Source organism: Drosophila persimilis, unplaced genomic scaffold, assembly GCF_003286085.1.
Source record: "Drosophila persimilis strain 14011-0111.01,24,50 unplaced genomic scaffold, DperRS2 tig00000000-arrow-pilon, whole genome shotgun sequence".
Taxonomy (NCBI): domain Eukaryota; kingdom Metazoa; phylum Arthropoda; class Insecta; order Diptera; family Drosophilidae; genus Drosophila; species Drosophila persimilis.
Window position 1 is genome coordinate 9,916,490 of NW_020825288.1, and position 27,588 is coordinate 9,944,077.

Below are 27,588 nucleotides of genomic sequence, written 5' to 3' on the forward strand. Positions count from 1 at the left end.
TCTTGCACGTGATTCTTGTTGGAAACATATTTAAAAGCATTGCTAATCATTTCTTTTGAACAACCGACAATTTGCCCCACCTTAGCATAGGTCCTGCCTTCTGAAATGAAAGTTTTGATCCTTTGGCTTTTTTCTTCACTTTAGTGCTTTCCAAGACCCATAACTACTTAAATTTTGTAACTTTCTTGTCACAATCACCTAAAGCCACCGATTTTTAATTCAATCAAGAACTTAAAATATTAAGAAGCTCCGAAAAGTAGAAGCTTTTACTTAAAACAGTTACTGGTGCTATTTTTGTTGGTGCTCTATTTCGCTCTCCTTTCGCAAAATTGCCTAATGTTATAAGAACCGTTAGAATTGAGAGATGAAGAACAATCCTCTCAGAGAGGAGACATATAAAGCTACATTATATTGCAGTAAAGTCCAGAAAATGTTGGACAGTGGTCTTGTTTTGAAGGAATAAAGACGGTCGTCCCTACTGGTGCTATTTTTTTCGGCGCCACTGTATGTATGTACATAGTAGATGGGAATTGCGTATTGCAATCAATGACTCGACAATCAATTAATTTTTTCTTTCATTATTCTGCTTTTACTTCACTATTATCAAGTACGATTCATGATTTTGAAAATATGTCTCTCTTCTAGATTATTTTGTGGTCCTGAAAAGGACCGATTGTTTAATTTATGGTTACTTTTGAACTGCAGACTATACAGATTTTCTTAACCGCCGAAACCGTACAGCGTGCGGCCTTGTCTCTTCAGAGCATACACAACATCCATGGCTGTGACTGTCTTCCTCTTGGCATGTTCGGTGTAGGTGACGGCATCACGGATAACGTTTTCCAAAAACACTTTCAGCACTCCACGAGTTTCCTCGTAGATGAGTCCCGAGATACGTTTTACACCGCCACGACGAGCTAAACGGCGGATAGCGGGCTTCGTGATACCCTGGATGTTATCACGAAGAACCTTGCGATGACGCTTAGCGCCTCCCTTTCCCAAGCCTTTGCCACCTTTACCACGACCAGTCATTTTCTTTCACTATGTTGTTTCACTTTACGACACGAAGAACGAATGCCATCCACATTTTGTATCGCTTGTATTTATACAAAACACCATCAAAACACGAGTGAGTCCGAATGATATGTGCATCTCGCTCGTGAAATGAAATAGCATGCTTCGGCAACTCTCTCGTTTCAACCCTCCACCAGAAGAATGCTTTATAAGTAAGTGGCGGGATGCGCGATCGATTATTACAAATTCAGACTTTGAAAGTGAATAGTGAAAATGGCTCGTACCAAGCAGACTGCTCGTAAATCGACTGGTGGCAAGGCGCCGCGCAAACAACTGGCTACCAAGGCCGCACGTAAAAGTGCTCCAGCAACCGGAGGCGTGAAGAAACCTCATCGCTATCGCCCCGGCACTGTTGCCCTCCGTGAAATCCGTCGCTACCAGAAGAGTACCGAGCTGCTGATCCGCAAACTGCCTTTCCAGCGTTTGGTTCGTGAAATCGCTCAGGATTTCAAAACTGACTTGCGTTTCCAGAGCTCGGCAGTAATGGCACTCCAGGAAGCTAGCGAAGCCTATCTGGTCGGTCTCTTCGAAGATACCAACTTGTGCGCCATCCATGCCAAGCGTGTCACAATCATGCCCAAGGACATCCAACTGGCCAGACGTATCCGTGGCGAGCGTGCTTAAGTTGATATTTCTTCGTCAGGCGCATATAAATTTCATACAAATCGGTCCTTTTCAGGACCACAAAATAATTTTCAATGAGATTTTTTATTTCTGCATACTCGTACTATTTTTCCCAAATAAAATATTTGTAATTTTGTCTTTGCTTTGTGCTAGAGCGTTGGTTTAGATACAAAACAGAATTGGATTGGGAGAATACCGTATACGATCCGTATTAAATGTATAGTTAGACGAATGTTTTGACATCTTCTGGTTTTTCATTCAAGAATTTTGCTGATTGTAAGAATTCTAAAAGGCGGACAACATTTGTGTAGGGTTAAATTGCGGCGACACATATAATTTCTATGTATTTGGGAAAGAAAAATATATTTTTGTTGCGAGGTGATAAACCTATCAGAAACAAACAGATAGACCTGTGGAACTAGAATAGAATACAAACCCTTTTAACGCAATTTTAGATTTTTCCAATGACCAATAAATTGCATTTGATATTTTTCGAATCTACTACTGGTATACTAGTATGCAATAATTGGTCGTTATAAATGAAAATATATGAAAATCTTCAACAAAAGTAAATGAAATATGTTCTTAAGATTCGTATAAATTGGTATAGACAATAAAATTTACGTAAAATTTATTTTTTCGATTTTTACTTTGAGATGAACTTAATTTGTAGTGCTATGTGGGTAAGAAAGTATGTTATTTATGGGTAAATATTGGCAAAAATGGATCAGAAATAATATAAAATTGAAAATCGTGTTCATTTCCTTAAGAAAAATGGTTTTAAACAATATATTTTTAAGCATTTATATTTTTTGACCCCTAAATTCAATGTTGAACATATCCAGAAAGTGGTCTTTTTGTACCTAATAGGGTTATCTTCAAAACGATTTTAAAATACCATACTAAACGATATGTGAATATATGTTTATTGTCTCTTAAAGTAAATTAATCAAATTTTATGTTTAAAAAAAAAGTTTATCAAAATGAGCCAGCATTGTTATTTATTAATATCATTGAATCCAAAATATAAGAGTTGGATAACTAGTTGTCAAAGTTTGCACAATTATTAAAAATCGATGATGGACGATATTCACAAAATAAATGATTTACAGTAATATTTGAAATATTTAACAATATGAATCAATGAAAATATATTTCAATTATTTAATAGTTATATATAGAAAAGCAAATATAAGCCAGACGTTCAATGAAACTTCTAACAAACAAATCACCAATGCTAAAATCATCTTCGTACTACCCTTCTACTCGCTTCTCATTCGAACGAGGGACCATAGCCCAGGTCCACAACGGCGTTTTTTCATTGAAAAGTGTAATTTTGTAAAGAATAATGTCTGATTCTGCAGTTGCAACATCCGCGTCTCCAGTGGCTGCTCCACCAGTACCAGCGGAGAAGAAGGTGGCCGCCAAAAAGGCATCTGGATCCGCTGCTGCTACTGCAAAGGCAAAGAAGCCCACAGCTCCACCATCGCATCCCCCAACTCAGCAAATGGTTGACGCTTCGATTAAGAGCTTGAAGGAACGTGGCGGCTCATCGCTTTTGGCAATCAAGAAATATATTACTGCCGAATACAAATGCGATGCCCAGAAACTGGCCCCATTTATCAAGAAGTACTTGAAGTCGGCCGTTGCCAATGGAAAGCTGATCCAAACAAAGGGAAAGGGTGCATCTGGTTCGTTTAAGCTGTCGGCTTCCGCCAAAAAGGAGCCTAAGCCAAAGGTTGCATCTGTCGAGAAGAAAGTTAAAAGTAAGAAGGTGGCGTCATCGTCGTCGGCGGCAACCAAGAAGACAGCAAGCCCTAAAAAAGCAGCCGCTGCCGGTGACAAGAAACTAAAGGTGAAGAAGTCAGTCGCCACCAAGAAGACCGCCGAGAAGAAGAAAACTGAGAAGGCAAAGGCTAAGGATGCGAAGAAAACTGGAACCGTGAAGGCGAAGCCAGCAGCGACAAAGGCCAAGTCGAGCCCAGCAAAACCAAAGCCAAAGCCAAAAGCAAAGGCTGTAGCTGCAGCGGCATCTGTCAAGCCCAAGAAGACAACGAAGAAGCCAGCAGCTCCCGCCACTGTAAAGAAGCCGAAAGCCAAGACGACGGCGGCCAAAAAGTAAAGTGTGAAACTGTACACGTTGGTGTACAAGGTCGCATTCGAAATTTTAGATGTATCCGTCTGAAATTGATTTAAACAAGCCCTTTTCAGGGCTACAAAACTATATTCAAAAGAGATACAAATTATCGAGCCTTGTCTTGCATACATACGAGTATGCTACAGATATATTGTATATTTAGCATCCAGTTCAAACGTTATTCAAAGAGTTATTCGGAATGCATTTTTCCCGAACCGAATCAAATACGTACATATGTATGAAAAACCGTTCACACAGACGCTGTATCTCAGAGGTCGGCAATTGAATAAAATTGTTATTGTATTGTGCATATATTTCTTGCATATCGATGAAATTATATATTGAAAATGGAATTTCTTTGGAAGAACATTTTGTGGCCCTGAAAAGGGCCTTTTTGGGTTTTGTTCGAAACCAATTTACTTGGAGCTGGTGTACTTGGTGACAGCCTTGGTTCCCTCACTAACAGCGTGCTTGGCCAGCTCTCCCGGCAGCAGCAGGCGCACAGCCGTTTGGATTTCCCGACTGGTGATGGTTGAGCGCTTGTTGTAATGAGCCAAGCGAGACGCCTCGGCAGCAATGCGCTCGAAGATGTCATTTACAAAGCTGTTCATGATGCTCATCGCTTTCGACGAAATACCAGTGTCAGGATGGACTTGCTTCAGAACTTTGTAAATATAGATGGCATAGCTCTCCTTCCTCTTGCGCTTCTTCTTCTTGTCGTTCTTGGTGATGTTCTTCTGAGCCTTTCCAGCCTTTTTGGCTGCCTTTCCACTAGTCTTGGGAGGCATTTTTCACTTCACTTTATTTAAAACACTTAATGTGTTTGAACGGACTGGGCTCAGAACCTTATAGTTTTATTCGAGTAGTCTGTTCAGGTTTAACATACATTTCGTAGCGGGCGAAAACCCACCCCTTGGTTGAGCGCTCATGCAGTCGGAAAAGGTATAAATATGGCGTTCTGTGGCGTTGGACAACATTCGTGTGTGAACAGTGAAAAAGCAAAGGAATCTATTAACATGTCTGGTCGTGGTAAAGGTGGCAAAGTGAAGGGAAAGGCAAAGTCTCGGTCGAACCGTGCTGGTCTTCAGTTCCCTGTTGGTCGTATTCATCGTCTACTTCGCAAGGGCAACTATGCCGAGCGTGTCGGTGCCGGCGCTCCCGTTTACCTGGCTGCCGTGATGGAATACTTGGCCGCTGAAGTTCTCGAGTTGGCTGGCAATGCTGCCCGTGATAACAAGAAGACGAGAATTATCCCTCGCCATCTGCAGCTGGCCATCCGCAACGATGAGGAGTTGAACAAACTGCTCTCAGGCGTCACCATTGCTCAGGGTGGTGTGTTGCCCAACATCCAGGCCGTTCTGCTGCCCAAGAAGACCGAGAAGAAGGCATAAATGTTCCAATAGCAAAAACAATTTACATTCTTGTACAATATATAAACCAAAACGTCCTTTTCAGGACGACCAAACTATGACAAAAGAATTAAGAGAATTTTCATAATTTATTATCATTCATTATTATCAGTTGAAATAAAATGCACATATTTGTGTTTTTTTGGTACAGGGCCTAAAAGAAAGTACAGTTGCGTCCGACTCATCTGAACAACGGATGAAATTCAATGTTTGCTTGCCAAGAAAGAAGCCAAATTTTACCTACCTACCCAAGTTTATCTACGAGAATACTTTCGATCAAAAAGTTCCCATCTTGGAAAGATGGCTGAACTTTTAGACTGAAAGAAAGAAAAACACTATATGCAGCGCACATACATATGTATGTACATAGTAGATGGGAATTGCGTATTGCAATCAATGACTCGACAATCAATTCATTTTTTCTTTCATTATTCTGCTTTTACTTCACTATTATCAAGTACGATTCATGATTTTGAAAATATGTCTCTCTTCTAGATTATTTTGTGGTCCTGAAAAGGACCGATTGTTTAATTTATGGTTACTTTTGAACTGCAGACTATACAGATTTTCTTAACCGCCGAAACCGTACAGCGTGCGGCCTTGTCTCTTCAGAGCATACACAACATCCATGGCTGTGACTGTCTTCCTCTTGGCATGTTCGGTGTAGGTGACGGCATCACGGATAACGTTTTCCAAAAACACTTTCAGCACTCCACGAGTTTCCTCGTAGATGAGTCCCGAGATACGTTTTACACCGCCACGACGAGCTAAACGGCGGATAGCGGGCTTCGTGATACCCTGGATGTTATCACGAAGAACCTTGCGATGACGCTTAGCGCCTCCCTTTCCCAAGCCTTTGCCACCTTTACCACGACCAGTCATTTTCTTTCACTATGTTGTTTCACTTTACGACACGAAGAACGAATGCCATCCACATTTTGTATCGCTTGTATTTATACAAAACACCATCAAAACACGAACGAGTCCGAATGATATGTGCATCTCGCTCGTGAAATGAAATAGCATGCTTCGGCAACTCTCTCGTTTCAACCCTCCACCAGAAGAATGCTTTATAAGTAAGTGGCGGGATGCGCGATCGATTATTACAAATTCAGACTTTGAAAGTGAATAGTGAAAATGGCTCGTACCAAGCAGACTGCTCGTAAATCGACTGGTGGCAAGGCGCCGCGCAAACAACTGGCTACCAAGGCCGCACGTAAAAGTGCTCCAGCAACCGGAGGCGTGAAGAAACCTCATCGCTATCGCCCCGGCACTGTTGCCCTCCGTGAAATCCGTCGCTACCAGAAGAGTACCGAGCTGCTGATCCGCAAACTGCCTTTCCAGCGTTTGGTTCGTGAAATCGCTCAGGATTTCAAAACTGACTTGCGTTTCCAGAGCTCGGCAGTAATGGCACTCCAGGAAGCTAGCGAAGCCTATCTGGTCGGTCTCTTCGAAGATACCAACTTGTGCGCCATCCATGCCAAGCGTGTCACAATCATGCCCAAGGACATCCAACTGGCCAGACGTATCCGTGGCGAGCGTGCTTAAGTTGATATTTCTTCGTCAGGCGCATATAAATTTCATACAAATCGGTCCTTTTCAGGACCACAAAATAATTTTCAATGAGATTTTTTATTTCTGCATACTCGTACTATTTTTCCCAAATAAAATATTTGTAATTTTGTCTTTGCTTTGTGCTAGAGCGTTGGTTTAGATACAAAACAGAATTGGATTGGGAGAATACCGTATACGATCCGTATTAAATGTATAGTTAGACGAATGTTTTGACATCTTCTGGTTTTTCATTCAAGAATTTTGCTGATTGTAAGAATTCTAAAAGGCGGACAACATTTGTGTAGGGTTAAATTGCGGCGACACATATAATTTCTATGTATTTGGGAAAGAAAAATATATTTTTGTTGCGAGGTGATAAACCTATCAGAAACAAACAGATAGACCTGTGGAACTAGAATAGAATACAAACCCTTTTAACGCAATTTTAGATTTTTCCAATGACCAATAAATTGCATTTGATATTTTTCGAATCTACTACTGGTATACTAGTATGCAATAATTGGTCGTTATAAATGAAAATATATGAAAATCTTCAACAAAAGTAAATGAAATATGTTCTTAAGATTCGTATAAATTGGTATAGACAATAAAATTTACGTAAAATTTATTTTTTCGATTTTTACTTTGAGATGAACTTAATTTGTAGTGCTATGTGGGTAAGAAAGTATGTTATTTATGGGTAAATATTGGCAAAAATGGATCAGAAATAATATAAAATTGAAAATCGTGTTCATTTCCTTAAGAAAAATGGTTTTAAACAATATATTTTTAAGCATTTATATTTTTTGACCCCTAAATTGAATGTTGAACATATCCAGAAAGTGGTCTTTTTGTACCTAATAGGGTTATCTTCAAAACGATTTTAAAATACCATACTAAACGATATGTGAATATATGTTTATTGTCTCTTAAAGTAAATTAATCAAATTTTATGTTTAAAAAAAAAGTTTATCAAAATGAGCCAGCATTGTTATTTATTAATATCATTGAATCCAAAATATAAGAGTTGGATAACTAGTTGTCAAAGTTTGCACAATTATTAAAAATCGATGATGGACGATATTCACAAAATAAATGATTTACAGTAATATTTGAAATATTTAACAATATGAATCAATGAAAATATATTTCAATTATTTAATAGTTATATATAGAAAAGCAAATATAAGCCAGACGTTCAATGAAACTTCTAACAAACAAATCACCAATGCTAAAATCATCTTCGTGCTACCCTTCTACTCGCTTCTCATTCGAACGAGGGACCATAGCCCAGGTCCACAACGGCGTTTTTTCATTGAAAAGTGTAATTTTGTAAAGAATAATGTCTGATTCTGCAGTTGCAACATCCGCGTCTCCAGTGGCTGCTCCACCAGTACCAGCGGAGAAGAAGGTGGCCGCCAAAAAGGCATCTGGATCCGCTGCTGCTACTGCAAAGGCAAAGAAGCCCACAGCTCCACCATCGCATCCCCCAACTCAGCAAATGGTTGACGCTTCGATTAAGAGCTTGAAGGAACGTGGCGGCTCATCGCTTTTGGCAATCAAGAAATATATTACTGCCGAATACAAATGCGATGCCCAGAAACTGGCCCCATTTATCAAGAAGTACTTGAAGTCGGCCGTTGCCAATGGAAAGCTGATCCAAACAAAGGGAAAGGGTGCATCTGGTTCGTTTAAGCTGTCGGCTTCCGCCAAAAAGGAGCCTAAGCCAAAGGTTGCATCTGTCGAGAAGAAAGTTAAAAGTAAGAAGGTGGCGTCATCGTCGTCGGCGGCAACCAAGAAGACAGCAAGCCCTAAAAAAGCAGCCGCTGCCGGTGACAAGAAACTAAAGGTGAAGAAGTCAGTCGCCACCAAGAAGACCGCCGAGAAGAAGAAAACTGAGAAGGCAAAGGCTAAGGATGCGAAGAAAACTGGAACCGTGAAGGCGAAGCCAACAGCGACAAAGGCCAAGTCGAGCCCAGCAAAACCAAAGCCAAAGCCAAAAGCAAAGGCTGTAGCTGCAGCGGCATCTGTCAAGCCCAAGAAGACAACGAAGAAGCCAGCAGCTCCCGCCACTGTAAAGAAGCCGAAAGCCAAGACGACGGCGGCCAAAAAGTAAAGTGTGAAACTGTACACGTTGGTGTACAAGGTCGCATTCGAAATTTTAGATGTATCCGTCTGAAATTGATTTAAACAAGCCCTTTTCAGGCCTACAAAACTATATTCAAAAGAGATACAAATTATCGAGCCTTGTCTTGCATACATACGAGTATGCTACAGATATATTGTATATTTAGCATCCAGTTCAAACGTTATTCAAAGAGTTATTCGGAATGCATTTTTCCCGAACCGAATCAAATACGTACATATGTATGAAAAACCGTTCGCACAGACGCTGTATCTCAGAGGTCGGCAATTGAATAAAATTGTTATTGTATTGTGCATATATTTCTTGCATATCGATGAAATTATATATTGAAAATGGAATTTCTTTGGAAGAACATTTTGTGGCCCTGAAAAGGGCCTTTTTGGGTTTTGTTCGAAACCAATTTACTTGGAGCTGGTGTACTTGGTGACAGCCTTGGTTCCCTCACTAACAGCGTGCTTGGCCAGCTCTCCCGGCAGCAGCAGGCGCACAGCCGTTTGGATTTCCCGACTGGTGATGGTTGAGCGCTTGTTGTAATGAGCCAAGCGAGACGCCTCGGCAGCAATGCGCTCGAAGATGTCATTTACAAAGCTGTTCATGATGCTCATCGCTTTCGACGAAATACCAGTGTCAGGATGGACTTGCTTCAGAACTTTGTAAATATAGATGGCATAGCTCTCCTTCCTCTTGCGCTTCTTCTTCTTGTCGTTCTTGGTGATGTTCTTCTGAGCCTTTCCAGCCTTTTTGGCTGCCTTTCCACTAGTCTTGGGAGGCATTTTTCACTTCACTTTATTTAAAACACTTAATGTGTTTGAACGGACTGGGCTCAGAACCTTATAGTTTTATTCGAGTAGTCTGTTCAGGTTTAACATACATTTCGTAGCGGGCGAAAACCCACCCCTTGGTTGAGCGCTCATGCAGTCGGAAAAGGTATATATATGGCGTTCTGTGGCGTTGGACAACATTCGTGTGTGAACAGTGAAAAAGCAAAGGAATCTATTAACATGTCTGGTCGTGGTAAAGGTGGCAAAGTGAAGGGAAAGGCAAAGTCTCGGTCGAACCGTGCTGGTCTTCAGTTCCCTGTTGGTCGTATTCATCGTCTACTTCGCAAGGGCAACTATGCCGAGCGTGTCGGTGCCGGCGCTCCCGTTTACCTGGCTGCCGTGATGGAATACTTGGCCGCTGAAGTTCTCGAGTTGGCTGGCAATGCTGCCCGTGATAACAAGAAGACGAGAATTATCCCTCGCCATCTGCAGCTGGCCATCCGCAACGATGAGGAGTTGAACAAACTGCTCTCAGGCGTCACCATTGCTCAGGGTGGTGTGTTGCCCAACATCCAGGCCGTTCTGCTGCCCAAGAAGACCGAGAAGAAGGCATAAATGTTCCAATAGCAAAAACAATTTACATTCTTGTACAATATATAAACCAAAACGTCCTTTTCAGGACGACCAAACTATGACAAAAGAATTAAGAGAATTTTCATAATTTATTATCATTCATTATTATCAGTTGAAATAAAATGCACATATTTGTGTTTTTTTGGTACAGGGCCTAAAAGAAAGTACAGTTGCGTCCGACTCATCTGAACAACGGATGAAATTCAATGTTTGCTTGCCAAGAAAGAAGCCAAATTTTACCTACCTACCCAAGTTTATCTACGAGAATACTTTCGATCAAAAAGTTCCCATCTTGGAAAGATGGCTGAACTTTTAGACTGAAAGAAAGAAAAACACTATATGCAGCGCACATACATATGTATGTACATAGTAGATGGGAATTGCGTATTGCAATCAATGACTCGACAATCAATTCATTTTTTCTTTCATTATTCTGCTTTTACTTCACTATTATCAAGTACGATTCATGATTTTGAAAATATGTCTCTCTTCTAGATTATTTTGTGGTCCTGAAAAGGACCGATTGTTTAATTTATGGTTACTTTTGAACTGCAGACTATACAGATTTTCTTAACCGCCGAAACCGTACAGCGTGCGGCCTTGTCTCTTCAGAGCATACACAACATCCATGGCTGTGACTGTCTTCCTCTTGGCATGTTCGGTGTAGGTGACGGCATCACGGATAACGTTTTCCAAAAACACTTTCAGCACTCCACGAGTTTCCTCGTAGATGAGTCCCGAGATACGTTTTACACCGCCACGACGAGCTAAACGGCGGATAGCGGGCTTCGTGATACCCTGGATGTTATCACGAAGAACCTTGCGATGACGCTTAGCGCCTCCCTTTCCCAAGCCTTTGCCACCTTTACCACGACCAGTCATTTTCTTTCACTATGTTGTTTCACTTTACGACACGAAGAACGAATGCCATCCACATTTTGTATCGCTTGTATTTATACAAAACACCATCAAAACACGAACGAGTCCGAATGATATGTGCATCTCGCTCGTGAAATGAAATAGCATGCTTCGGCAACTCTCTCGTTTCAACCCTCCACCAGAAGAATGCTTTATAAGTAAGTGGCGGGATGCGCGATCGATTATTACAAATTCAGACTTTGAAAGTGAATAGTGAAAATGGCTCGTACCAAGCAGACTGCTCGTAAATCGACTGGTGGCAAGGCGCCGCGCAAACAACTGGCTACCAAGGCCGCACGTAAAAGTGCTCCAGCAACCGGAGGCGTGAAGAAACCTCATCGCTATCGCCCCGGCACTGTTGCCCTCCGTGAAATCCGTCGCTACCAGAAGAGTACCGAGCTGCTGATCCGCAAACTGCCTTTCCAGCGTTTGGTTCGTGAAATCGCTCAGGATTTCAAAACTGACTTGCGTTTCCAGAGCTCGGCAGTAATGGCACTCCAGGAAGCTAGCGAAGCCTATCTGGTCGGTCTCTTCGAAGATACCAACTTGTGCGCCATCCATGCCAAGCGTGTCACAATCATGCCCAAGGACATCCAACTGGCCAGACGTATCCGTGGCGAGCGTGCTTAAGTTGATATTTCTTCGTCAGGCGCATATAAATTTCATACAAATCGGTCCTTTTCAGGACCACAAAATAATTTTCAATGAGATTTTTTATTTCTGCATACTCGTACTATTTTTCCCAAATAAAATATTTGTAATTTTGTCTTTGCTTTGTGCTAGAGCGTTGGTTTAGATACAAAACAGAATTGGATTGGGAGAATACCGTATACGATCCGTATTAAATGTATAGTTAGACGAATGTTTTGACATCTTCTGGTTTTTCATTCAAGAATTTTGCTGATTGTAAGAATTCTAAAAGGCGGACAACATTTGTGTAGGGTTAAATTGCGGCGACACATATAATTTCTATGTATTTGGGAAAGAAAAATATATTTTTGTTGCGAGGTGATAAACCTATCAGAAACAAACAGATAGACCTGTGGAACTAGAATAGAATACAAACCCTTTTAACGCAATTTTAGATTTTTCCAATGACCAATAAATTGCATTTGATATTTTTCGAATCTACTACTGGTATACTAGTATGCAATAATTGGTCGTTATAAATGAAAATATATGAAAATCTTCAACAAAAGTAAATGAAATATGTTCTTAAGATTCGTATAAATTGGTATAGACAATAAAATTTACGTAAAATTTATTTTTTCGATTTTTACTTTGAGATGAACTTAATTTGTAGTGCTATGTGGGTAAGAAAGTATGTTATTTATGGGTAAATATTGGCAAAAATGGATCAGAAATAATATAAAATTGAAAATCGTGTTCATTTCCTTAAGAAAAATGGTTTTAAACAATATATTTTTAAGCATTTATATTTTTTGACCCCTAAATTGAATGTTGAACATATCCAGAAAGTGGTCTTTTTGTACCTAATAGGGTTATCTTCAAAACGATTTTAAAATACCATACTAAACGATATGTGAATATATGTTTATTGTCTCTTAAAGTAAATTAATCAAATTTTATGTTTAAAAAAAAAGTTTATCAAAATGAGCCAGCATTGTTATTTATTAATATCATTGAATCCAAAATATAAGAGTTGGATAACTAGTTGTCAAAGTTTGCACAATTATTAAAAATCGATGATGGACGATATTCACAAAATAAATGATTTACAGTAATATTTGAAATATTTAACAATATGAATCAATGAAAATATATTTCAATTATTTAATAGTTATATATAGAAAAGCAAATATAAGCCAGACGTTCAATGAAACTTCTAACAAACAAATCACCAATGCTAAAATCATCTTCGTACTACCCTTCTACTCGCTTCTCATTCGAACGAGGGACCATAGCCCAGGTCCACAACGGCGTTTTTTCATTGAAAAGTGTAATTTTGTAAAGAATAATGTCTGATTCTGCAGTTGCAACATCCGCGTCTCCAGTGGCTGCTCCACCAGTACCAGCGGAGAAGAAGGTGGCCGCCAAAAAGGCATCTGGATCCGCTGCTGCTACTGCAAAGGCAAAGAAGCCCACAGCTCCACCATCGCATCCCCCAACTCAGCAAATGGTTGACGCTTCGATTAAGAGCTTGAAGGAACGTGGCGGCTCATCGCTTTTGGCAATCAAGAAATATATTACTGCCGAATACAAATGCGATGCCCAGAAACTGGCCCCATTTATCAAGAAGTACTTGAAGTCGGCCGTTGCCAATGGAAAGCTGATCCAAACAAAGGGAAAGGGTGCATCTGGTTCGTTTAAGCTGTCGGCTTCCGCCAAAAAGGAGCCTAAGCCAAAGGTTGCATCTGTCGAGAAGAAAGTTAAAAGTAAGAAGGTGGCGTCATCGTCGTCGGCGGCAACCAAGAAGACAGCAAGCCCTAAAAAAGCAGCCGCTGCCGGTGACAAGAAACTAAAGGTGAAGAAGTCAGTCGCCACCAAGAAGACCGCCGAGAAGAAGAAAACTGAGAAGGCAAAGGCTAAGGATGCGAAGAAAACTGGAACCGTGAAGGCGAAGCCAGCAGCGACAAAGGCCAAGTCGAGCCCAGCAAAACCAAAGCCAAAGCCAAAAGCAAAGGCTGTAGCTGCAGCGGCATCTGTCAAGCCCAAGAAGACAACGAAGAAGCCAGCAGCTCCCGCCACTGTAAAGAAGCCGAAAGCCAAGACGACGGCGGCCAAAAAGTAAAGTGTGAAACTGTACACGTTGGTGTACAAGGTCGCATTCGAAATTTTAGATGTATCCGTCTGAAATTGATTTAAACAAGCCCTTTTCAGGGCTACAAAACTATATTCAAAAGAGATACAAATTATCGAGCCTTGTCTTGCATACATACGAGTATGCTACAGATATATTGTATATTTAGCATCCAGTTCAAACGTTATTCAAAGAGTTATTCGGAATGCATTTTTCCCGAACCGAATCAAATACGTACATATGTATGAAAAACCGTTCACACAGACGCTGTATCTCAGAGGTCGGCAATTGAATAAAATTGTTATTGTATTGTGCATATATTTCTTGCATATCGATGAAATTATATATTGAAAATGGAATTTCTTTGGAAGAACATTTTGTGGCCCTGAAAAGGGCCTTTTTGGGTTTTGTTCGAAACCAATTTACTTGGAGCTGGTGTACTTGGTGACAGCCTTGGTTCCCTCACTAACAGCGTGCTTGGCCAGCTCTCCCGGCAGCAGCAGGCGCACAGCCGTTTGGATTTCCCGACTGGTGATGGTTGAGCGCTTGTTGTAATGAGCCAAGCGAGACGCCTCGGCAGCAATGCGCTCGAAGATGTCATTTACAAAGCTGTTCATGATGCTCATCGCTTTCGACGAAATACCAGTGTCAGGATGGACTTGCTTCAGAACTTTGTAAATATAGATGGCATAGCTCTCCTTCCTCTTGCGCTTCTTCTTCTTGTCGTTCTTGGTGATGTTCTTCTGAGCCTTTCCAGCCTTTTTGGCTGCCTTTCCACTAGTCTTGGGAGGCATTTTTCACTTCACTTTATTTAAAACACTTAATGTGTTTGAACGGACTGGGCTCAGAACCTTATAGTTTTATTCGAGTAGTCTGTTCAGGTTTAACATACATTTCGTAGCGGGCGAAAACCCACCCCTTGGTTGAGCGCTCATGCAGTCGGAAAAGGTATAAATATGGCGTTCTGTGGCGTTGGACAACATTCGTGTGTGAACAGTGAAAAAGCAAAGGAATCTATTAACATGTCTGGTCGTGGTAAAGGTGGCAAAGTGAAGGGAAAGGCAAAGTCTCGGTCGAACCGTGCTGGTCTTCAGTTCCCTGTTGGTCGTATTCATCGTCTACTTCGCAAGGGCAACTATGCCGAGCGTGTCGGTGCCGGCGCTCCCGTTTACCTGGCTGCCGTGATGGAATACTTGGCCGCTGAAGTTCTCGAGTTGGCTGGCAATGCTGCCCGTGATAACAAGAAGACGAGAATTATCCCTCGCCATCTGCAGCTGGCCATCCGCAACGATGAGGAGTTGAACAAACTGCTCTCAGGCGTCACCATTGCTCAGGGTGGTGTGTTGCCCAACATCCAGGCCGTTCTGCTGCCCAAGAAGACCGAGAAGAAGGCATAAATGTTCCAATAGCAAAAACAATTTACATTCTTGTACAATATATAAACCAAAACGTCCTTTTCAGGACGACCAAACTATGACAAAAGAATTAAGAGAATTTTCATAATTTATTATCATTCATTATTATCAGTTGAAATAAAATGCACATATTTGTGTTTTTTTGGTACAGGGCCTAAAAGAAAGTACAGTTGCGTCCGACTCATCTGAACAACGGATGAAATTCAATGTTTGCTTGCCAAGAAAGAAGCCAAATTTTACCTACCTACCCAAGTTTATCTACGAGAATACTTTCGATCAAAAAGTTCCCATCTTGGAAAGATGGCTGAACTTTTAGACTGAAAGAAAGAAAAACACTATATGCAGCGCACATACATATGTATGTACATAGTAGATGGGAATTGCGTATTGCAATCAATGACTCGACAATCAATTCATTTTTTCTTTCATTATTCTGCTTTTACTTCACTATTATCAAGTACGATTCATGATTTTGAAAATATGTCTCTCTTCTAGATTATTTTGTGGTCCTGAAAAGGACCGATTGTTTAATTTATGGTTACTTTTGAACTGCAGACTATACAGATTTTCTTAACCGCCGAAACCGTACAGCGTGCGGCCTTGTCTCTTCAGAGCATACACAACATCCATGGCTGTGACTGTCTTCCTCTTGGCATGTTCGGTGTAGGTGACGGCATCACGGATAACGTTTTCCAAAAACACTTTCAGCACTCCACGAGTTTCCTCGTAGATGAGTCCCGAGATACGTTTTACACCGCCACGACGAGCTAAACGGCGGATAGCGGGCTTCGTGATACCCTGGATGTTATCACGAAGAACCTTGCGATGACGCTTAGCGCCTCCCTTTCCCAAGCCTTTGCCACCTTTACCACGACCAGTCATTTTCTTTCACTATGTTGTTTCACTTTACGACACGAAGAACGAATGCCATCCACATTTTGTATCGCTTGTATTTATACAAAACACCATCAAAACACGAGTGAGTCCGAATGATATGTGCATCTCGCTCGTGAAATGAAATAGCATGCTTCGGCAACTCTCTCGTTTCAACCCTCCACCAGAAGAATGCTTTATAAGTAAGTGGCGGGATGCGCGATCGATTATTACAAATTCAGACTTTGAAAGTGAATAGTGAAAATGGCTCGTACCAAGCAGACTGCTCGTAAATCGACTGGTGGCAAGGCGCCGCGCAAACAACTGGCTACCAAGGCCGCACGTAAAAGTGCTCCAGCAACCGGAGGCGTGAAGAAACCTCATCGCTATCGCCCCGGCACTGTTGCCCTCCGTGAAATCCGTCGCTACCAGAAGAGTACCGAGCTGCTGATCCGCAAACTGCCTTTCCAGCGTTTGGTTCGTGAAATCGCTCAGGATTTCAAAACTGACTTGCGTTTCCAGAGCTCGGCAGTAATGGCACTCCAGGAAGCTAGCGAAGCCTATCTGGTCGGTCTCTTCGAAGATACCAACTTGTGCGCCATCCATGCCAAGCGTGTCACAATCATGCCCAAGGACATCCAACTGGCCAGACGTATCCGTGGCGAGCGTGCTTAAGTTGATATTTCTTCGTCAGGCGCATATAAATTTCATACAAATCGGTCCTTTTCAGGACCACAAAATAATTTTCAATGAGATTTTTTATTTCTGCATACTCGTACTATTTTTCCCAAATAAAATATTTGTAATTTTGTCTTTGCTTTGTGCTAGAGCGTTGGTTTAGATACAAAACAGAATTGGATTGGGAGAATACCGTATACGATCCGTATTAAATGTATAGTTAGACGAATGTTTTGACATCTTCTGGTTTTTCATTCAAGAATTTTGCTGATTGTAAGAATTCTAAAAGGCGGACAACATTTGTGTAGGGTTAAATTGCGGCGACACATATAATTTCTATGTATTTGGGAAAGAAAAATATATTTTTGTTGCGAGGTGATAAACCTATCAGAAACAAACAGATAGACCTGTGGAACTAGAATAGAATACAAACCCTTTTAACGCAATTTTAGATTTTTCCAATGACCAATAAATTGCATTTGATATTTTTCGAATCTACTACTGGTATACTAGTATGCAATAATTGGTCGTTATAAATGAAAATATATGAAAATCTTCAACAAAAGTAAATGAAATATGTTCTTAAGATTCGTATAAATTGGTATAGACAATAAAATTTACGTAAAATTTATTTTTTCGATTTTTACTTTGAGATGAACTTAATTTGTAGTGCTATGTGGGTAAGAAAGTATGTTATTTATGGGTAAATATTGGCAAAAATGGATCAGAAATAATATAAAATTGAAAATCGTGTTCATTTCCTTAAGAAAAATGGTTTTAAACAATATATTTTTAAGCATTTATATTTTTTGACCCCTAAATTGAATGTTGAACATATCCAGAAAGTGGTCTTTTTGTACCTAATAGGGTTATCTTCAAAACGATTTTAAAATACCATACTAAACGATATGTGAATATATGTTTATTGTCTCTTAAAGTAAATTAATCAAATTTTATGTTTAAAAAAAAAGTTTATCAAAATGAGCCAGCATTGTTATTTATTAATATCATTGAATCCAAAATATAAGAGTTGGATAACTAGTTGTCAAAGTTTGCACAATTATTAAAAATCGATGATGGACGATATTCACAAAATAAATGATTTACAGTAATATTTGAAATATTTAACAATATGAATCAATGAAAATATATTTCAATTATTTAATAGTTATATATAGAAAAGCAAATATAAGCCAGACGTTCAATGAAACTTCTAACAAACAAATCACCAATGCTAAAATCATCTTCGTACTACCCTTCTACTCGCTTCTCATTCGAACGAGGGACCATAGCCCAGGTCCACAACGCCGTTTTTTCATTGAAAAGTGTAATTTTGTAAAGAATAATGTCTGATTCTGCAGTTGCAACATCCGCGTCTCCAGTGGCTGCTCCACCAGTACCAGCGGAGAAGAAGGTGGCCGCCAAAAAGGCATCTGGATCCGCTGCTGCTACTGCAAAGGCAAAGAAGCCCACAGCTCCACCATCGCATCCCCCAACTCAGCAAATGGTTGACGCTTCGATTAAGAGCTTGAAGGAACGTGGCGGCTCATCGCTTTTGGCAATCAAGAAATATATTACTGCCGAATACAAATGCGATGCCCAGAAACTGGCCCCATTTATCAAGAAGTACTTGAAGTCGGCCGTTGCCAATGGAAAGCTGATCCAAACAAAGGGAAAGGGTGCATCTGGTTCGTTTAAGCTGTCGGCTTCCGCCAAAAAGGAGCCTAAGCCAAAGGTTGCATCTGTCGAGAAGAAAGTTAAAAGTAAGAAGGTGGCGTCATCGTCGTCGGCGGCAACCAAGAAGACAGCAAGCCCTAAAAAAGCAGCCGCTGCCGGTGACAAGAAACTAAAGGTGAAGAAGTCAGTCGCCACCAAGAAGACCGCCGAGAAGAAGAAAACTGAGAAGGCAAAGGCTAAGGATGCGAAGAAAACTGGAACCGTGAAGGCGAAGCCAGCAGCGACAAAGGCCAAGTCGAGCCCAGCAAAACCAAAGCCAAAGCCAAAAGCAAAGGCTGTAGCTGCAGCGGCATCTGTCAAGCCCAAGAAGACAACGAAGAAGCCAGCAGCTCCCGCCACTGTAAAGAAGCCGAAAGCCAAGACGACGGCGGCCAAAAAGTAAAGTGTGAAACTGTACACGTTGGTGTACAAGGTCGCATTCGAAATTTTAGATGTATCCGTCTGAAATTGATTTAAACAAGCCCTTTTCAGGGCTACAAAACTATATTCAAAAGAGATACAAATTATCGAGCCTTGTCTTGCATACATACGAGTATGCTACAGATATATTGTATATTTAGCATCCAGTTCAAACGTTATTCAAAGAGTTATTCGGAATGCATTTTTCCCGAACCGAATCAAATACGTACATATGTATGAAAAACCGTTCACACAGACGCTGTATCTCAGAGGTCGGCAATTGAATAAAATTGTTATTGTATTGTGCATATATTTCTTGCATATCGATGAAATTATATATTGAAAATGGAATTTCTTTGGAAGAACATTTTGTGGCCCTGAAAAGGGCCTTTTTGGGTTTTGTTCGAAACCAATTTACTTGGAGCTGGTGTACTTGGTGACAGCCTTGGTTCCCTCACTAACAGCGTGCTTGGCCAGCTCTCCCGGCAGCAGCAGGCGCACAGCCGTTTGGATTTCCCGACTGGTGATGGTTGAGCGCTTGTTGTAATGAGCCAAGCGAGACGCCTCGGCAGCAATGCGCTCGAAGATGTCATTTACAAAGCTGTTCATGATGCTCATCGCTTTCGACGAAATACCAGTGTCAGGATGGACTTGCTTCAGAACTTTGTAAATATAGATGGCATAGCTCTCCTTCCTCTTGCGCTTCTTCTTCTTGTCGTTCTTGGTGATGTTCTTCTGAGCCTTTCCAGCCTTTTTGGCTGCCTTTCCACTAGTCTTGGGAGGCATTTTTCACTTCACTTTATTTAAAACACTTAATGTGTTTGAACGGACTGGGCTCAGAACCTTATAGTTTTATTCGAGTAGTCTGTTCAGGTTTAACATACATTTCGTAGCGGGCGAAAACCCACCCCTTGGTTGAGCGCTCATGCAGTCGGAAAAGGTATAAATATGGCGTTCTGTGGCGTTGGACAACATTCGTGTGTGAACAGTGAAAAAGCAAAGGAATCTATTAACATGTCTGGTCGTGGTAAAGGTGGCAAAGTGAAGGGAAAGGCAAAGTCTCGGTCGAACCGTGCTGGTCTTCAGTTCCCTGTTGGTCGTATTCATCGTCTACTTCGCAAGGGCAACTATGCCGAGCGTGTCGGTGCCGGCGCTCCCGTTTACCTGGCTGCCGTGATGGAATACTTGGCCGCTGAAGTTCTCGAGTTGGCTGGCAATGCTGCCCGTGATAACAAGAAGACGAGAATTATCCCTCGCCATCTGCAGCTGGCCATCCGCAACGATGAGGAGTTGAACAAACTGCTCTCAGGCGTCACCATTGCTCAGGGTGGTGTGTTGCCCAACATCCAGGCCGTTCTGCTGCCCAAGAAGACCGAGAAGAAGGCATAAATGTTCCAATAGCAAAAACAATTTACATTCTTGTACAATATATAAACCAAAACGTCCTTTTCAGGACGACCAAACTATGACAAAAGAATTAAGAGAATTTTCATAATTTATTATCATTCATTATTATCAGTTGAAATAAAATGCACATATTTGTGTTTTTTTGGTACAGGGCCTAAAAGAAAGTACAGTTGCGTCCGACTCATCTGAACAACGGATGAAATTCAATGTTTGCTTGCCAAGAAAGAAGCCAAATTTTACCTACCTACCCAAGTTTATCTACGAGAATACTTTCGATCAAAAAGTTCCCATCTTGGAAAGATGGCTGAACTTTTAGACTGAAAGAAAGAAAAACACTATATGCAGCGCACATACATATGTATGTACATAGTAGATGGGAATTGCGTATTGCAATCAATGACTCGACAATCAATTCATTTTTTCTTTCATTATTCTGCTTTTACTTCACTATTATCAAGTACGATTCATGATTTTGAAAATATGTCTCTCTTCTAGATTATTTTGTGGTCCTGAAAAGGACCGATTGTTTAATTTATGGTTACTTTTGAACTGCAGACTATACAGATTTTCTTAACCGCCGAAACCGTACAGCGTGCGGCCTTGTCTCTTCAGAGCATACACAACATCCATGGCTGTGACTGTCTTCCTCTTGGCATGTTCGGTGTAGGTGACGGCATCACGGATAACGTTTTCCAAAAACACTTTCAGCACTCCACGAGTTTCCTCGTAGATGAGTCCCGAGATACGTTTTACACCGCCACGACGAGCTAAACGGCGGATAGCGGGCTTCGTGATACCCTGGATGTTATCACGAAGAACCTTGCGATGACGCTTAGCGCCTCCCTTTCCCAAGCCTTTGCCACCTTTACCACGACCAGTCATTTTCTTTCACTATGTTGTTTCACTTTACGACACGAAGAACGAATGCCATCCACATTTTGTATCGCTTGTATTTATACAAAACACCATCAAAACACGAGTGAGTCCGAATGATATGTGCATCTCGCTCGTGAAATGAAATAGCATGCTTCGGCAACTCTCTCGTTTCAACCCTCCACCAGAAGAATGCTTTATAAGTAAGTGGCGGGATGCGCGATCGATTATTACAAAGTGAATAGTGAAAATGGCTCGTACCAAGCAGACTGCTCGTAAATCGACTGGTGGCAAGGCGCCGCGCAAACAACTGGCTACCAAGGCCGCACGTAAAAGTGCTCCAGCAACCGGAGGCGTGAAGAAACCTCATCGCTATCGCCCCGGCACTGTTGCCCTCCGTGAAATCCGTCGCTACCAGAAGAGTACCGAGCTGCTGATCCGCAAACTGCCTTTCCAGCGTTTGGTTCGTGAAATCGCTCAGGATTTCAAAACTGACTTGCGTTTCCAGAGCTCGGCAGTAATGGCACTCCAGGAAGCTAGCGAAGCCTATCTGGTCGGTCTCTTCGAAGATACCAACTTGTGCGCCATCCATGCCAAGCGTGTCACAATCATGCCCAAGGACATCCAACTGGCCAGACGTATCCGTGGCGAGCGTGCTTAAGTTGATATTTCTTCGTCAGGCGCATATAAATTTCATACAAATCGGTCCTTTTCAGGACCACAAAATAATTTTCAATGAGATTTTTTATTTCTGCATACTCGTACTATTTTTCCCAAATAAAATATTTGTAATTTTGTCTTTGCTTTGTGCTAGAGCGTTGGTTTAGATACAAAACAGAATTGGATTGGGAGAATACCGTATACGATCCGTATTAAATGTATAGTTAGACGAATGTTTTGACATCTTCTGGTTTTTCATTCAAGAATTTTGCTGATTGTAAGAATTCTAAAAGGCGGACAACATTTGTGTAGGGTTAAATTGCGGCGACACATATAATTTCTATGTATTTGGGAAAGAAAAATATATTTTTGTTGCGAGGTGATAAACCTATCAGAAACAAACAGATAGACCTGTGGAACTAGAATAGAATACAAACCCTTTTAACGCAATTTTAGATTTTTCCAATGACCAATAAATTGCATTTGATATTTTTCGAATCTACTACTGGTATACTAGTATGCAATAATTGGTCGTTATAAATGAAAATATATGAAAATCTTCAACAAAAGTAAATGAAATATGTTCTTAAGATTCGTATAAATTGGTATAGACAATAAAATTTACGTAAAATTTATTTTTTCGATTTTTACTTTGAGATGAACTTAATTTGTAGTGCTATGTGGGTAAGAAAGTATGTTATTTATGGGTAAATATTGGCAAAAATGGATCAGAAATAATATAAAATTGAAAATCGTGTTCATTTCCTTAAGAAAAATGGTTTTAAACAATATATTTTTAAGCATTTATATTTTTTGACCCCTAAATTCAATGTTGAACATATCCAGAAAGTGGTCTTTTTGTACCTAATAGGGTTATCTTCAAAACGATTTTAAAATACCATACTAAACGATATGTGAATATATGTTTATTGTCTCTTAAAGTAAATTAATCAAATTTTATGTTTAAAAAAAAAGTTTATCAAAATGAGCCAGCATTGTTATTTATTAATATCATTGAATCCAAAATATAAGAGTTGGATAACTAGTTGTCAAAGTTTGCACAATTATTAAAAATCGATGATGGACGATATTCACAAAATAAATGATTTACAGTAATATTTGAAATATTTAACAATATGAATCAATGAAAATATATTTCAATTATTTAATAGTTATATATAGAAAAGCAAAAATAAGCCAGACGTTCAATGAAACTTCTAACAAACAAATCACCAATGCTAAAATCATCTTCGTACTACCCTTCTACTCGCTTCTCATTCGAACGAGGGACCATAGCCCAGGTCCACAACGGCGTTTTTTCATTGAAAAGTGTAATTTTGTAAAGAATAATGTCTGATTCTGCAGTTGCAACATCCGCGTCTCCAGTGGCTGCTCCACCAGTACCAGCGGAGAAGAAGGTGGCCGCCAAAAAGGCATCTGGATCCGCTGCTGCTACTGCAAAGGCAAAGAAGCCCACAGCTCCACCCTCGCATCCCCCAACTCAGCAAATGGTTGACGCTTCGATTAAGAGCTTGAAGGAACGTGGCGGCTCATCGCTTTTGGCAATCAAGAAATATATTACTGCCGAATACAAATGCGATGCCCAGAAACTGGCCCCATTTATCAAGAAGTACTTGAAGTCGGCCGTTGCCAATGGAAAGCTGATCCAAACAAAGGGAAAGGGTGCATCTGGTTCGTTTAAGCTGTCGGCTTCCGCCAAAAAGGAGCCTAAGCCAAAGGTTGCATCTGTCGAGAAGAAAGTTAAAAGTAAGAAGGTGGCGTCATCGTCGTCGGCGGCAACCAAGAAGACAGCAAGCCCTAAAAAAGCAGCCGCTGCCGGTGACAAGAAACTAAAGGTGAAGAAGTCAGTCGCCACCAAGAAGACCGCCGAGAAGAAGAAAACTGAGAAGGCAAAGGCTAAGGATGCGAAGAAAACTGGAACCGTGAAGGCGAAGCCAGCAGCGACAAAGGCCAAGTCGAGCCCAGCAAAACCAAAGCCAAAGCCAAAAGCAAAGGCTGTAGCTGCAGCGGCATCTGTCAAGCCCAAGAAGACAACGAAGAAGCCAGCAGCTCCCGCCACTGTAAAGAAGCCGAAAGCCAAGACGACGGCGGCCAAAAAGTAAAGTGTGAAACTGTACACGTTGGTGTACAAGGTCGCATTCGAAATTTTAGATGTATCCGTCTGAAATTGATTTAAACAAGCCCTTTTCAGGGCTACAAAACTATATTCAAAAGAGATACAAATTATCGAGCCTTGTCTTGCATACATACGAGTATGCTACAGATATATTGTATATTTAGCATCCAGTTCAAACGTTATTCAAAGAGTTATTCGGAATGCATTTTTCCCGAACCGAATCAAATACGTACATATGTATGAAAAACCGTTCACACAGACGCTGTATCTCAGAGGTCGGCAATTGAATAAAATTGTTATTGTATTGTGCATATATTTCTTGCATATCGATGAAATTATATATTGAAAATGGAATTTCTTTGGAAGAACATTTTGTGGCCCTGAAAAGGGCCTTTTTGGGTTTTGTTCGAAACCAATTTACTTGGAGCTGGTGTACTTGGTGACAGCCTTGGTTCCCTCACTAACAGCGTGCTTGGCCAGCTCTCCCGGCAGCAGCAGGCGCACAGCCGTTTGGATTTCCCGACTGGTGATGGTTGAGCGCTTGTTGTAATGAGCCAAGCGAGACGCCTCGGCAGCAATGCGCTCGAAGATGTCATTTACAAAGCTGTTCATGATGCTCATCGCTTTCGACGAAATACCAGTGTCAGGATGGACTTGCTTCAGAACTTTGTAAATATAGATGGCATAGCTCTCCTTCCTCTTGCGCTTCTTCTTCTTGTCGTTCTTGGTGATGTTCTTCTGAGCCTTTCCAGCCTTTTTGGCTGCCTTTCCACTAGTCTTGGGAGGCATTTTTCACTTCACTTTATTTAAAACACTTAATGTGTTTGAACGGACTGGGCTCAGAACCTTATAGTTTTATTCGAGTAGTCTGTTCAGGTTTAACATACATTTCGTAGCGGGCGAAAACCCACCCCTTGGTTGAGCGCTCATGCAGTCGGAAAAGGTATAAATATGGCGTTCTGTGGCGTTGGACAACATTCGTGTGTGAACAGTGAAAAAGCAAAGGAATCTATTAACATGTCTGGTCGTGGTAAAGGTGGCAAAGTGAAGGGAAAGGCAAAGTCTCGGTCGAACCGTGCTGGTCTTCAGTTCCCTGTTGGTCGTATTCATCGTCTACTTCGCAAGGGCAACTATGCCGAGCGTGTCGGTGCCGGCGCTCCCGTTTACCTGGCTGCCGTGATGGAATACTTGGCCGCTGAAGTTCTCGAGTTGGCTGGCAATGCTGCCCGTGATAACAAGAAGACGAGAATTATCCCTCGCCATCTGCAGCTGGCCATCCGCAACGATGAGGAGTTGAACAAACTGCTCTCAGGCGTCACCATTGCTCAGGGTGGTGTGTTGCCCAACATCCAGGCCGTTCTGCTGCCCAAGAAGACCGAGAAGAAGGCATAAATGTTCCAATAGCAAAAACAATTTACATTCTTGTACAATATATAACCGAATGCAATCGTCGACATCACCGTTATCGATCATGGCCGATCTAAATCGAGACGCCATGAACATATTTGGCATGAATTTCACACAATTTATACAGATTGTCAAAGAGACCACTCGGAATTATGATCCCAAACTGAATACACATGAGCAAAAACAAAGCATTATGCTTGATCTGGCATTCCAAATAGCGGCAGCCACCACCGCCACCGCCAATGACACTAATGCCAACATCGAATGACTAAATTAAAGATTCTCGCTCAGAATGTCAACTCGCTGATAGCGCAGCATAAACGAATCGAATTAAATGTACTGTTGAACAAACACCAACCAGACATTCTGATTGCCATTGAACATCGGCTCTTGGAGCGTCATCGGGTGTATTTGGATCATTACACGTTCGTGAGGTAAACACAGTTGGCAACGGACATCGGGACCAGCTATGTTACTATTTCCGCAAATGGCGTTTGAAAATCAACGAGCCGAAATGCGAATGCTGCATGATTGTGGGCCCAGCGAAGGCGGGACTATTTCGAAATGCACGCAACTTCACACCTTCAATCGTGATCAATGGCAGCGTACAGGTTCAGGTCAAGGACTCACTCAGATACCTGGGTGTCGTCTTCGATCACAAGCACAACTTTCACAAGCATCTCGACCTGGTGCTGGGCAAGGCCAAGCGACAGATGGCGATAGTGAGTAGATATTTTGGTTTAATCAGCAGCAGTAACACCGGGGCATCATCGTCATCGTCGTCGTCGTCGTCGTTATCGGCACTGGATAATAATAACAATGAGAAAATCACCAAAATACGATCACTCATCTACAAGAAGTTGATTCAGCCGCTATTGCTGTACGGCCATGTGGCCAATTTTCAATTTCTAATTTTCAATTCAATTTAATTAACAGACTGCAACGCGCACACGCTTGGACTTGGTCTGTGTGTGTGCGCGCGCCTGTGGTCCGGTATTGTGGATACTCGGCATTCCTTTCTGGACTGCCGCTGAGTCCAAAACAAACTCCGTTTGACATTAGCGGGCGGTGAGCCGGCGTGCGGCTGAGGGATGTTGTATGGGGCCCCCCCCCCGTGTACGTCCTGTTGCCAAGCACCGATCACCGCCACTATACACACTGTATATCAACACTACGACTACTGTCATCGCCACCACCAACCGCAGCCCGTCTACGCTTCGGGTGCGGGGAGAGGAGAGAGAGTGAGAGTAGAGAAAGGGGAAGAGGAGGAGAAGAAGAAGAACCAAAACTTCAACATGAAGAAATCCGCGCGTCAGCAGCACCAACAGCAATCTCAATCTTAATTGAGAAAGGCAAATAAAAGAACAACCCCGACATCGACAGCATCGGCATCGGCGGCGTCATTGTCACCGCGGTCGTCGCCGCCGCCGTTCACAGCGGTGGAGGCGGCTGCGTCGGCATCGGCAGCGGCGTCGATGTTGATGATCACTTCAAGTACAGAGACACCAGCGGCAGCGGCAGCGGCAGCGGCAGCGACACCAGCGGCAGCAGCACCAGCGGCCGCACCAATTAATGCCGCATCAACAACAACAACAACAGAAGTAGCAACAACAACAGCCATAGCTGTAACACAAATACAACCAGAAGCAACCCATCAAGCTGCAGCATCGTCTACAGCCATAATAACATCAACTACAACATCGTCTGTGGCTGCAGCACCGGCTGTGGCGTCAGTTGCAGCGCCGCCAACTGCGGCGGCTGTACATCGTGACACTCCAACAGTGCCGATGGCAGCAACAACAGCAACAACAGCAGCAACAGCAGCGGCAACAGCGGCGACGGCAGCTGCAGCAGCAGCAGCAGCAACAACTTCAACAACAACAACACCAGAGATATTGATGCCGACATTGCCATTGGCATCGCCATCGGCATCGTCTGCGGCATTGCCAGCGATAATTGGCAATAGAAATGCTAACAATAAACGT

At 41.8% G+C, this 27,588-nt stretch overlaps 23 protein-coding genes across 23 annotated transcripts; 13 read left to right on the forward strand and 10 right to left on the reverse strand.

Moving 5' to 3' along the window:
• Window positions 1-657: 657 nt before the first annotated feature.
• Window positions 658-1,062, reverse strand: LOC113567388 (histone H4). The gene has a single exon (XM_026995092.1). The coding sequence runs from the start codon at window positions 1,030-1,032 to the stop codon at window positions 721-723; it is 312 nt and encodes a 103-aa protein (XP_026850893.1). The 5' UTR covers window positions 1,033-1,062; the 3' UTR covers window positions 658-720.
• Window positions 1,063-1,275: 213 nt separating this feature from the next.
• LOC113567384 (histone H3) lies at window positions 1,276-1,755 on the forward strand. The gene has a single exon (XM_026995088.1). The coding sequence runs from the start codon at window positions 1,288-1,290 to the stop codon at window positions 1,696-1,698; it is 411 nt and encodes a 136-aa protein (XP_026850889.1). The 5' UTR covers window positions 1,276-1,287; the 3' UTR covers window positions 1,699-1,755.
• Window positions 1,756-3,035: 1,280 nt separating this feature from the next.
• Window positions 3,036-3,910, forward strand: LOC113567399 (histone H1-like). The gene has a single exon (XM_026995126.1). It carries the CDS (start codon window positions 3,047-3,049, stop codon window positions 3,818-3,820), a length of 774 nt encoding a protein of 257 aa, XP_026850927.1. The 5' UTR covers window positions 3,036-3,046; the 3' UTR covers window positions 3,821-3,910.
• A 303-nt stretch (window positions 3,911-4,213) lies between these two features.
• On the reverse strand, window positions 4,214-4,635 carry LOC113567404 (histone H2B). Its single transcript, XM_026995131.1, has one exon. The coding sequence runs from the start codon at window positions 4,621-4,623 to the stop codon at window positions 4,252-4,254; it is 372 nt and encodes a 123-aa protein (XP_026850932.1). The 5' UTR covers window positions 4,624-4,635; the 3' UTR covers window positions 4,214-4,251.
• Window positions 4,636-4,826: 191 nt separating this feature from the next.
• LOC113567401 (histone H2A) lies at window positions 4,827-5,290 on the forward strand. The gene has a single exon (XM_026995128.1). The coding sequence runs from the start codon at window positions 4,852-4,854 to the stop codon at window positions 5,224-5,226; it is 375 nt and encodes a 124-aa protein (XP_026850929.1). The 5' UTR covers window positions 4,827-4,851; the 3' UTR covers window positions 5,227-5,290.
• Window positions 5,291-5,751: 461 nt separating this feature from the next.
• LOC113567406 (histone H4) lies at window positions 5,752-6,156 on the reverse strand. Its single transcript, XM_026995133.1, has one exon. It carries the CDS (start codon window positions 6,124-6,126, stop codon window positions 5,815-5,817), a length of 312 nt encoding a protein of 103 aa, XP_026850934.1. The 5' UTR covers window positions 6,127-6,156; the 3' UTR covers window positions 5,752-5,814.
• A 213-nt stretch (window positions 6,157-6,369) lies between these two features.
• LOC113564938 lies at window positions 6,370-11,943 on the forward strand. Its single transcript, XM_026984468.1, has 4 exons — window positions 6,370-6,790; window positions 8,157-8,558; window positions 9,965-10,261; window positions 11,471-11,943. Exons 1-4 carry the CDS (start codon window positions 6,382-6,384, stop codon window positions 11,884-11,886), a joined length of 1,524 nt encoding a protein of 507 aa, XP_026840269.1. The 5' UTR covers window positions 6,370-6,381; the 3' UTR covers window positions 11,887-11,943.
• Window positions 8,130-9,004, forward strand: LOC113567400 (histone H1-like). Its single transcript, XM_026995127.1, has one exon. It carries the CDS (start codon window positions 8,141-8,143, stop codon window positions 8,912-8,914), a length of 774 nt encoding a protein of 257 aa, XP_026850928.1. The 5' UTR covers window positions 8,130-8,140; the 3' UTR covers window positions 8,915-9,004.
• On the reverse strand, window positions 9,308-9,729 carry LOC113567403 (histone H2B). The gene has a single exon (XM_026995130.1). It carries the CDS (start codon window positions 9,715-9,717, stop codon window positions 9,346-9,348), a length of 372 nt encoding a protein of 123 aa, XP_026850931.1. The 5' UTR covers window positions 9,718-9,729; the 3' UTR covers window positions 9,308-9,345.
• Window positions 9,910-10,384, forward strand: LOC113567402 (histone H2A). The gene has a single exon (XM_026995129.1). The coding sequence runs from the start codon at window positions 9,946-9,948 to the stop codon at window positions 10,318-10,320; it is 375 nt and encodes a 124-aa protein (XP_026850930.1). The 5' UTR covers window positions 9,910-9,945; the 3' UTR covers window positions 10,321-10,384.
• On the reverse strand, window positions 10,846-11,250 carry LOC113567405 (histone H4). The gene has a single exon (XM_026995132.1). The coding sequence runs from the start codon at window positions 11,218-11,220 to the stop codon at window positions 10,909-10,911; it is 312 nt and encodes a 103-aa protein (XP_026850933.1). The 5' UTR covers window positions 11,221-11,250; the 3' UTR covers window positions 10,846-10,908.
• Window positions 11,944-13,223: 1,280 nt separating the features above from the next.
• Window positions 13,224-14,098, forward strand: LOC113567408 (histone H1-like). Its single transcript, XM_026995141.1, has one exon. It carries the CDS (start codon window positions 13,235-13,237, stop codon window positions 14,006-14,008), a length of 774 nt encoding a protein of 257 aa, XP_026850942.1. The 5' UTR covers window positions 13,224-13,234; the 3' UTR covers window positions 14,009-14,098.
• Window positions 14,099-14,401: 303 nt separating this feature from the next.
• Window positions 14,402-14,823, reverse strand: LOC113567413 (histone H2B). The gene has a single exon (XM_026995147.1). It carries the CDS (start codon window positions 14,809-14,811, stop codon window positions 14,440-14,442), a length of 372 nt encoding a protein of 123 aa, XP_026850948.1. The 5' UTR covers window positions 14,812-14,823; the 3' UTR covers window positions 14,402-14,439.
• Window positions 14,824-15,014: 191 nt separating this feature from the next.
• LOC113567411 (histone H2A) lies at window positions 15,015-15,478 on the forward strand. Its single transcript, XM_026995145.1, has one exon. The coding sequence runs from the start codon at window positions 15,040-15,042 to the stop codon at window positions 15,412-15,414; it is 375 nt and encodes a 124-aa protein (XP_026850946.1). The 5' UTR covers window positions 15,015-15,039; the 3' UTR covers window positions 15,415-15,478.
• Window positions 15,479-15,939: 461 nt separating this feature from the next.
• On the reverse strand, window positions 15,940-16,344 carry LOC113567415 (histone H4). The gene has a single exon (XM_026995149.1). The coding sequence runs from the start codon at window positions 16,312-16,314 to the stop codon at window positions 16,003-16,005; it is 312 nt and encodes a 103-aa protein (XP_026850950.1). The 5' UTR covers window positions 16,315-16,344; the 3' UTR covers window positions 15,940-16,002.
• Window positions 16,345-16,557: 213 nt separating this feature from the next.
• On the forward strand, window positions 16,558-22,117 carry LOC113564939 (histone H3.v1-like). Its single transcript, XM_026984469.1, has 4 exons — window positions 16,558-16,978; window positions 18,345-18,922; window positions 20,242-20,449; window positions 21,645-22,117. Exons 1-4 carry the CDS (start codon window positions 16,570-16,572, stop codon window positions 22,058-22,060), a joined length of 1,611 nt encoding a protein of 536 aa, XP_026840270.1. The 5' UTR covers window positions 16,558-16,569; the 3' UTR covers window positions 22,061-22,117.
• LOC113567409 (histone H1-like) lies at window positions 18,318-19,192 on the forward strand. Its single transcript, XM_026995142.1, has one exon. It carries the CDS (start codon window positions 18,329-18,331, stop codon window positions 19,100-19,102), a length of 774 nt encoding a protein of 257 aa, XP_026850943.1. The 5' UTR covers window positions 18,318-18,328; the 3' UTR covers window positions 19,103-19,192.
• LOC113567412 (histone H2B) lies at window positions 19,496-19,917 on the reverse strand. The gene has a single exon (XM_026995146.1). The coding sequence runs from the start codon at window positions 19,903-19,905 to the stop codon at window positions 19,534-19,536; it is 372 nt and encodes a 123-aa protein (XP_026850947.1). The 5' UTR covers window positions 19,906-19,917; the 3' UTR covers window positions 19,496-19,533.
• LOC113567410 (histone H2A) lies at window positions 20,109-20,572 on the forward strand. Its single transcript, XM_026995143.1, has one exon. It carries the CDS (start codon window positions 20,134-20,136, stop codon window positions 20,506-20,508), a length of 375 nt encoding a protein of 124 aa, XP_026850944.1. The 5' UTR covers window positions 20,109-20,133; the 3' UTR covers window positions 20,509-20,572.
• On the reverse strand, window positions 21,034-21,438 carry LOC113567414 (histone H4). The gene has a single exon (XM_026995148.1). The coding sequence runs from the start codon at window positions 21,406-21,408 to the stop codon at window positions 21,097-21,099; it is 312 nt and encodes a 103-aa protein (XP_026850949.1). The 5' UTR covers window positions 21,409-21,438; the 3' UTR covers window positions 21,034-21,096.
• A 1,280-nt stretch (window positions 22,118-23,397) lies between the features above and the next one.
• LOC113566634 (histone H1-like) lies at window positions 23,398-24,272 on the forward strand. Its single transcript, XM_026993144.1, has one exon. The coding sequence runs from the start codon at window positions 23,409-23,411 to the stop codon at window positions 24,180-24,182; it is 774 nt and encodes a 257-aa protein (XP_026848945.1). The 5' UTR covers window positions 23,398-23,408; the 3' UTR covers window positions 24,183-24,272.
• A 303-nt stretch (window positions 24,273-24,575) lies between these two features.
• Window positions 24,576-24,997, reverse strand: LOC113566635 (histone H2B). Its single transcript, XM_026993152.1, has one exon. It carries the CDS (start codon window positions 24,983-24,985, stop codon window positions 24,614-24,616), a length of 372 nt encoding a protein of 123 aa, XP_026848953.1. The 5' UTR covers window positions 24,986-24,997; the 3' UTR covers window positions 24,576-24,613.
• A 190-nt stretch (window positions 24,998-25,187) lies between these two features.
• Window positions 25,188-25,626, forward strand: LOC6587306 (histone H2A). Its single transcript, XM_002013097.2, has one exon. The coding sequence runs from the start codon at window positions 25,214-25,216 to the stop codon at window positions 25,586-25,588; it is 375 nt and encodes a 124-aa protein (XP_002013133.1). The 5' UTR covers window positions 25,188-25,213; the 3' UTR covers window positions 25,589-25,626.
• Window positions 25,627-27,588: the final 1,962 nt, after the last annotated feature.